At 35.7% G+C, this 9456-nt stretch overlaps 1 protein-coding gene across 1 annotated transcript; it reads left to right on the top strand.

The window, feature by feature from the left end:
• On the top strand, positions 3366–3695 carry LOC107636276 (extensin-like). Its single transcript, XM_016339797.1, has one exon. It carries the CDS (start codon positions 3366–3368, stop codon positions 3693–3695), a length of 330 nt encoding a protein of 109 aa, XP_016195283.1.

Genomic DNA, 9456 nt, shown 5'->3' with positions numbered 1-9456 from the left:
CTAAGCGTTGTAATAATGTGTATGGACTTACCCTTGATGAACTAAAGGATCAAAATATAGCTTATTTTCATTCTAAAGAATCTGAAAAGTGGTTATGGCACAAAAGAAAGGGTCATGCAAGTATGTTTCAAATAAACAAACTTGTAAAGAAAGGTTTAGTAAGAGGTCTTCCTTTGATAAGGTTTGACAAAGACATCACTTGTGATGCTTGCCAAATGGGAAAACAAACAAAAAGTACATTTAAGTCAAAGGAAGACTCTACTAAAAGGCCACTTGAATTGCTACATATTGATTTATTTGGTCCAACAAGAACTCAAAGCCTAGGAGGTAAACATTATTGTTTAGTGATTGTGGATGACTATACTAGATTTAGTTGGGTTTTATTTCTTGCACACAAAAATGAAGCCTTTTCGGCCTTTGAAGCTTTTAGCAAGAAAATTCAAAATGAAAAGGATTTAAAGATCTCTTCTATAAGAAGTGATCATGGAACTGAATTTGAAAACCATTTGTTTGAATCCTTTTGTGAGGGATTTGGAATATCTCACAACTTCTCTTGTCCAAGAACACCACAACAAAATAGTGTTATGGAAAGAAGAAATAGAAGCATTCAAGAAATAACAAGAGCTATGCTTTGTGAGAGCAATATTCCAAAATTTCTTTGGGCTGAAGCGGTTAACTCAGCTTGCCACATTTTGAATAGAACCATCATAAGGAAATTTTTAAAGAAAACTCTTTATGAATTTTGGAAAGGTTACCCACCAAACTTGGACTACTTGCATATCTTTGGATGCAAATGCTTTGTTCTTAATAACAAAGATAATTTAAAAAAATTTGATCCAAAGGCGTATGAGTGTTTGTTTGTAGGATATTTCACAACTAGTAAAGCATATAAGGTTTATCATCAAGATGCTAGGATAATTGAGGAGTCCATACATGTTACATTTTGTGATACTAACTTGGTTCAAAGTATTTTAGAAGACTGTGATGTAGGGACTCAAGCTCAAAAGGATGAGGAAACTACACAAAATCATGAAGATGAAAATTATGGACAAGCTGAACCAGAAACTGCAGTTGCTGAAAATTTAAGAGATAATTCCATTTTGTCTCATGAATCTGAAGGAGATCCTGAAACCAGCATTTCCCAGAATTCTTTGGTAACTGAATCTGCCTCCAAGTCCACCAGACCTCGTGAATGGAGATTCTTGAAGAATTATCCTGAGGAATTTGTCATTGGGGACGTCTCTCATGGGGTTAAAACTCGGTCTTCAATTAGAAAGGCAAATGAAGGAACCAACATTCCCTTCTCTCTCAAATGGAGCCTCTAAATGTTAAGGAAGCCTTTGATGACCCTTCTTGGGTAAAGGCAATGAAAGGAGCTTCATGAGTTTGAGAAGAACCAAGTGTGGACATTGGTTCCAAGGCCGAATGGAAAGAAAGTGACCGGCACCAAGTGGATTTTTCGGAACAAGCTAGGAGAGGATGGTAGCATTGCAAGAAACAAGGCAAGGCTAGTGGCACAAGGATATGACCAAGAAGAAAGAATAGACTTTGATGAATCCTTTGCCCCTGTTGCCCGAATGGAAGCCATAAGACTTCTCTTAGCTTATGCTGCATTTTGTGTTTTAAATTATATCAAATGGATGTGAAATGTGCATTCTTAAATGGTGTGATAGATAGGGAAGTGTATGTGGAGCATCCACCAGGTTTTGAAAATAAAGAATTTTCCAACCATGTTTTCAAATTATCAAAAGCTCTCTATGGTTTGAGACAAACTCCTAGAGCTTGGTATGAGAGACTTAGCACTTTTCTTTTGAGAAATGGTTTTCAAAGAGGCACCACAGACACTATTCTCTTTATCAAAAATTCTAATGACTCTTTCATTCTAGTCCAAATATATGTTGATGACATTATTTTTGGATCAGCCAATGAATCTCTTTGTACTGAATTTGGAAAAATCATGACAAGTGAATTTGACATGAGTATGATGGGTGAACTTAATTTTTTCCTTGGGCTACAAATTAAACAAACTGAAAATGGTATTTTCATTTATCAAGAGAAGTATACCAAGGAACTAGTTAAGAAATTTGATATGAAAAATGCCAAATCCGTGGGAACTCCCATGCACCCTAATTCAAAATTAGACAAGGGAGAAACTGAGAAAGATGTAGATGAGACTAGGTATAGAGGAATGATTGGCTCTCTTATGTACTTAACTTCCTCTAGACCTGATATTGTACAAAGTGTTGGAATGTGTTCTAGATTTTGATCAAAACCAAAAGAGTCTCATCTTTCTGCAGTAAAGAGAATCATTAGATATGTTCATGGCACATCCAATTTTGGTCTTTGGTATCCTAAAATTGATTATTTTTCTGCAGTTGGTTATTGTGATGCAGATTTTACCGGTGATAGAGTTGATAGAAGGAGCACATCAGGCTTATGTTGCTTCCTTGGAAAGTCCTTGAATGTTTAGTCAAGTAAGAAGCAGCCAACATTGGCTTTATCCACTGCAGAGGCTAAGTATATAGCTTCTTCTTGTTGTTGTTCTCAGCTTTTATGGTTAAAAATACAGCTTGCTGATTACAAATTAAATGCTGAAAATATTCTCTTGTTGTGTGATAATATAAGTGCCATTAATATTTCTAAAAATCCAGTTTTGCACTCTAGGACTAAACATATTGAAGTGAGATTTCACTCAATAAGAGAACATGTTCAAAAGGGAGATATTAGCATTCAATTTGTTAAATCAGAGGAGCAATTAGCTGATATTTTCACTAAAGCACTAGCTGAGGACAGATTTTGCATGCTTAGGACTAGTGTAGGGATTTTAAGCTATGATTCATTATTTGAAAGTTGCTGATGTGTTTGTTGGAGTTTTTGTCTCATAAATAGGTATGAGACAATTCTGGGCAAGTGAAGAACCCTCCCTCCAATCAGCGTTCTAAGCCCTTGTTGCTTGAACAAAATCATCTGGGCCAACCTCAAAAATCAGATCATGAGTGGTCCAATATGTTTCCTTAAATCCAACCACCTCTGGACCCAATATGAATGATATATATATTTTTTGTTTTGTTTTTGTTGGCCTGTTTGCTTTGGTTTATTTCTTTTTGTCCTTTAGTCAAAAAAAGATTTCAAATTTTTTAAAATTAATTGCCATTTTATTTTTAAATAAAATCAAATCTTTCTTTTTATGATGTCAAGTCATTTCAAGTCAAATCAGAAGGTGATGCAGTTGCATGGTTTGAGAAATTTTCTTTTGGATACGGTTACCAATACTTCTTCTTCTCCCTCCTTAACTCCTCCAACCCTTCGGTTTCTCCCCACTACCTTTACTGCTTCTCTTCCTTCAAAAGTCTGAAACCAACTAAATGAGGAAGAAAACCATACCTCAAAAGCCTCCTCGTGAGAAGATATACAAGCTTCCTGCAAAACAAAAACCCTTAACTCGCTCTCAGGACCAAACCTTTACTCTATCTCCTTCTCCTCCTACCTCACCTCCTCGGACTGATCCCATGGCTCGCACTAAGAACCCATTAAGGTTCCCTCCTTCAGCCAAGCAGACACCACCACTGAAGGAACCTCCATCCAAACCTGGTTCGTCGAAGCCGAGTTCATCAAAAGGGAAACGACTAGCCGCGGCTGAACCTACCTCTGAGCCCACTCAACCTAAGACAAGGTCTGTTCCCTTGTGTTCTTAAAGAGGTAAACCTCGACTCCCTCTCAAATCTTTTAGAGAACCAGACATTGATCCTTTTGCTCATAAATCCCACTTCATGACATCTCACTCCAACTATAACCCTTATAGATTTAAGTCCGCCATGAATAATGACTTTTATGAAGAAGTTATTAATTACCGTACCCTGTGTCCCTCTTTTCTTGCTGATTTGCCAAACCTGAAAAAGAAAGATTTTCCATTTGTTAAAAATTTAGAATTTTTAGACTAGAATCACCTTTTTAACATCAAAAAGCATGTTTACCCTCTTTTGGTTAAAGAGTTTTATGCTAACATGACATATCATGAGGGCAATATGCATTCTTATGTCAAGGACCGAGATATTGTTTTAAATAATGAAACAATCAGTGATCTATTGAAATATACTGATGTTGGAGCTTGTGCTTATACTTCTGTTAAGTGGGATGAAGGAGTTGGTATTTCTTTCAATGATGCTTTGGCTCATATTTGTGAACATGTTTCCTTGATTGATGGCATTACACCCACTCATAAAGTCCTAGGATATGAACGTGCTCAGTTGCACTAAATTGTCAACCACATCATACTTCCTCAAAGTGGTTCATATCAAAGAGTTTCTTACATTGACACTCTTGTTTTGTATGCCCTGCTCACTAAAACAGAAATTTCTTTTGCTTATTTGACGGTTAGATACATGTTTGACTCTGTTAGAAGTGAGAAAGACAAAGCCCTTCCTTATGGCATGTTTCTAACTTGTATTTTTTTTAGCATTTTGGTGTTGACTTGTTCAATAAGAATTATGAAAATAGACATTCATATCTAAAGGGAGGTGGTGCAGTGAAATAGCAAAAAAGACCAACTCGTTCTGAGAGAATGGTTCTAGATGATGAAGATGATGAGTTCATTCCTAAGGAATCTCCTCCTCCTTCCACTGAGGGCACTTCCATCTCCACTGGACAAAAATCTGCTCTATTTAATATTGTTCGAGATGTAGTCCAAGAGTTTGTCTCCCAATCCAATTACATGATTACCATGAGTAAGGAACAAAGGAAGATAGCAAGCAAGCATGAGAATTTCCTCCGAAAATCAAGGGATATAGTGGCTGTATTTATGAAGTTCATTGATAATCTTCAACAAGATGAAGATCATGCCACTGATGCTGAAGAGGAAGCTGATTCGGAAGAAACTGGTTCGGATGCCTAGATTTGTCTCATGAAGCTGCTGCTGTCTGCTCACTTTTGTCTCATGAAAACTGTTTCTTTTGCTACTTTTGAACTACTTTTCTTATTCCGGATGACTGTAATACCTTAACAACTACTGCATTTGCTTTAAATTAATTTGGTATTTTTTAGATTGTGCATTAACACTCTCTTGCAAGTTTTAAAGTGCGAATTTTACTTGATGGTTAACTTTGCTCCACCCTTGATGACAAAAGGGGGAGTAATAGCATGAGCAGTGAATTTTGTTTGGGTGAATTTAATTGCTGCTACTGAATTTCTTGTGATTTTTCCTGTGATTTTTTTATTGCTGGTATTTGTTTTGCAATTTTTGCTACTGCTGTGATTTTTTGGCATGAAAATTAGAACTTGATGTATATAATATGTTACTGCTTTGTTTTTGTTACTGACATGATATGTTCATTATTGGGCTGAATTTGTGGTGCTGATTGTTTAAACTCCCTTAGTCAAAATGAATTTGAGTAGCCTTTTACTATGCTCTCTATAAGAATAATGTAAACATGAACGAAAAGAAGAGCATAAATCTAGGGGGAGCTACTCTTGAAAGAAAAGGGGGAGCAACACAAAGCAAGTGACATCTGTCAAAGGGAAGTTTCTTAACTCTATTCAAATTCAATTCCTTGTGATTAATATTTTAAGTATGTTTGTCATTAAGGGAAAGATTGTTGAGTTAAGAAATTAACTAAATTAATTAATGATGACAAACATTATTTTATTAGGCCATTATCTAATTTAAGGTTAATTATTGTGGTTGAGAGTTGCAGGCCAAATATCATTGTTGTAGCAGCCCAATATGAAACAAATGAAATCTGCTGGTGGGCTACGAATCAATAATCCGCCCAAAAGGAATCAAAGCAAATGAAATCAAACGGACCAAAGAAATCATCGGGCTGAGCTTGAAAAGAACCCAATCCAAGCCTGATAGCAAGCAAATCCCTCCCATGTGCTTTCACCAAAAGCAACATACACTTTTTCCCTCTTGGTCAGAAATCAGAGAAGTAAGAGAAAGCTTAGTCCCTAAGTTGTTCACCAAAGAAGCAAGAAAGAGAAGATTAAGCAAAAGGTTTAAGTCTACTCACCCACAGCAAACTGCATTAAGAAGTCAGAAGCTAAAAGGTGATTTTATTTTCTTATACATGCATCATATCTTCTTCTCTTCATCTTCAACGTTCTGCCTATCCATTCTGAATTACATGAGAAAGATTATCTCTGCTCTTTACTGCTGTGCATCTACGGTCACAAGTGTGTCTTGGGGACCAAGTTGTTTTTCAATGGCCAAGATCTGGGTTTACCATTGAAGATATCTGTTTCTGCTGTTATGTGGCTTTTGGTCAACAAGAGAAGGTCAGAACCAAAGTTCCTACTTTGAGGATTAAAAAGAAAAAGTGAGTTGGTGATTTGATGAAGCACAAAGCTCGAGAGTTGACCTAGGAGAGAGCAACTCAGCAACATGCAAGGAGATACAAAAGAAGTTGGTTCACCATTCAGAAGCCAAGGAGAGATAACCAGTGTTCTTGAGGTGTATGTTCTGAGAAGAGCTCTTTGAAGAGGTTCATCTACTTGGACAGTGCTTCCTAGTCAAAGGAGCATTCCGCCAGAATGAAGAACTGAATCAGAGGCTAGCAAATCTGGTTTAACACATAGCAAAGAGGCTGTTGAAGAGTCAATCTCCTTCATGTTTTGCATATTGTAATTTACTTTTCAATGTTTATCTTTCTGTAATTTCTTGAGGTAAAAGGCTGAATGAGAGAGTCATTGAAAGAGCCTAAGAGAAAAAAGGCAGAGAGATATACATGAGTGAAAAGCCTAGAGTTATTTCTGATTTCTTTAGGTTAAGTTTGTGTCTTGTATCTTGTACCTATGAGGTATCCCTTTCTTAGTTGGGTGAGCACTAAGAGTGAATAGTTAGGTATTAGCATAACCAAGTCAAGTTAGGTTAGAATTTGAGTGTGAAAGGATTGTGTCAATCCTGTAAAATTGGTGTATGTAATACTTTAACTATAGCGGAAATTCCACCACTGTTGTGATGGAGACTGGACGTAGGTTACATTGCACAAAGGCAACCGAACCAGGATACATGATGGTGTCAGCTTCTCTCTTCCTTGCTCTGTTCTGTTTTCTGATATTTATGAGATAAAATTAAATTATCTCATAAATTTTTCACTGCTGAGTTCAAACAGATTCAGATTGCAGGATTGTTTTAAAAGGGTTATTTCATTAACTTAAAGAAGGTCATAGATTCAACCCCCCTTCTCTAAACCTTCTACAACCTTCACGTATTCTCCTGTAGTGGATGCGATAACATTGCGTTATTTGGTCAGTTTATCCGCATATCATAAACCACATATGCATTTAATGGATGTGGTAATAGCCTATTTATACGGATCATTAGATCGTGATATCTATATGAAAGTCCCTGACGGACTAAAGATATCTAAACCATCCAATGAATATTCACAGAGGTTATACTCAGTTAAATTACAAAGATCTTTATATGGTCTAAAGCAATCTGGACGAATGTGGTATAATCCTCTTACTGAGTATCTGACCAAAAACGAATTTAAGAATGATGATATCTGCCCATGTGTTTTCATAAAAAAATCTGCATCTGGATTCATTATAATTGCTGTGTACGTTGATGATTTAAATATCATTGGAACTCCTGAAGAGATTCCAACAACTATAAAAGCTCTAAAAGAAGAGTTTGAGATAAAAGATCTTGAAAAGACTAAATTTTGTGTCGGCCTGCAGATCGAGCATACAAAAAATGGATCTTTATCCATCAAACAACATACACAAAAAAGATCTTGAAGAGATTTTATATGGATAAGTCACATCCCTTGAGTGCCCCAATGATCGTAAGATCTTTGGATGTGGAAAAGGATCAATACCGTCCTAAAGAAGAGAATGAAGATATCCTTGGTCTTGAAGTACCATATCTTAGTGCTATTGGAGCGCTAATGTATCTTGCTAATAATACACGACCTAATATATCATTTGCTGTGAATTTACTAGCAGGATATAGTTCCTCTCCAACCAGAAAACATTGGAGTGGAATCAAACAAATCTTTCGATATCTTCATGGAATGGTTGATATGGGATTGTTTTATCCCTATGGATCTAAGTCACAACTAGTTGGCTATGCAGATGCAGGATACTTGTCTGATCCACAAAAAGGGAGGTCTCAAATAGGATACCTGTTCACATATGGTGGTACAGCTATATCATGGAGATCCACAAAACAGACGATAGTGGCAACCTCCTCTAATCATGCTGAAATACTAGCAATATATGAAGCAAGTCGCGAGTATTTTTGGCTCAAGAGTTTGATCCAATATATTCTATCATCATGTAGACTGATTGATTATAAGATAGCTCCAACTGTCCTATTTGAGGATAATACAGCATGCATTGCCCAACTTAAGGGTGGATACATCAAAGGTGATAGAACAAAGCATATTTCTCCCAAATTCTTCTTCACTCATGATCTTCAAAATCAAAGGGACAATTGATGTCCAACAGATCCGTTCAAGTGATAATCTAGCAGATTTATTAACAAAGTCACTCTCGAAATCCTCTTTTGAAAAATTGGTACATGAGATTGGGATGCACCAATTTCGAGACATTAAATGATGTCGACAAGAGGGGGAGACTGTACTCTTTTTTTTTCTTGGTCAGGTTTTTTCCAATTGGATTTTTCTTGACAAGGTTTTTAATGAGGCAGTCTCCATCACAAAGGATTTTGTACTCTTTTTCTTTCACTAAAATTTTTTTCCGTTAGGTTTTTCTTTAGTAAGGTTTTAATGAAACATAATCATAAATGGACATTCAAGGGAGAGTGTTATGAGGAGGATGGATAAGAATGCATGTCCATTAATGAGCAATTCAATTTTCCTATGTTGAGAGTAACAAATTTTTATGTTGAAGAAAATTAATGAGGTTTGAAAAGCAAGTTTTGTATGCCTATAAAAACATGTACGGGGCAAAAAGAATATACACAAGCAATAACAAAATAGTCTTTTTTTTCATGTAAATGACAAAATATGTATCCGTTTAAATTTTATTTATTATTAATTTATAATTTTTTAAAAATAGGTTTTTACTTTTTTTATTGATAAAATAAAAATAGAAATATTACGGTGAAATATGTGATTTTAATATGACAAATAATATTATTATTACTTCTATGTTTGATATTTATTGTTTTTTAAGACTTTTATGTCCTTTGTGAGACATTTGGTGATGATTTTTAAGGTTTAACTTTTAAGCATAATATGCCTGACCATGGTGACTACGGCCGAAAATGAGTCGAGTTGAGCCGAGATTAAGCTCAAACTCGGTTTACGAAAATTAAGCTTGGATCACGGTTGGACTCATTAATAATCGAGTCTATTTTTTAAACTCAAGCTTGGCTCGCCGAAAACTCACGAGTTGACTCGAGCTCACGAGCTGGCTTAAATAATAGAAACATAATCTATAATTCTATATTAATAAATTATAACTTATATATATTAATTTTATATATTGTGT

Source organism: Arachis ipaensis, chromosome B04 (assembly GCF_000816755.2).
Source record: "Arachis ipaensis cultivar K30076 chromosome B04, Araip1.1, whole genome shotgun sequence".
NCBI classification, from domain to species: Eukaryota; Viridiplantae; Streptophyta; class Magnoliopsida; order Fabales; family Fabaceae; genus Arachis; species Arachis ipaensis.
The sequence above is the reverse complement of the archived record's forward strand: the minus strand, read 5'-3'. Positions and strand labels throughout refer to the sequence as shown.

What these genes read in the sequence shown, in the direction of transcription:
- LOC107636276 (XM_016339797.1), top strand. Translation starts at nt 3,366, where the DNA reads ATGAGGAAGAAAACCATACCTCAAAAGCCTCCTCGTGAGAAGATATAC.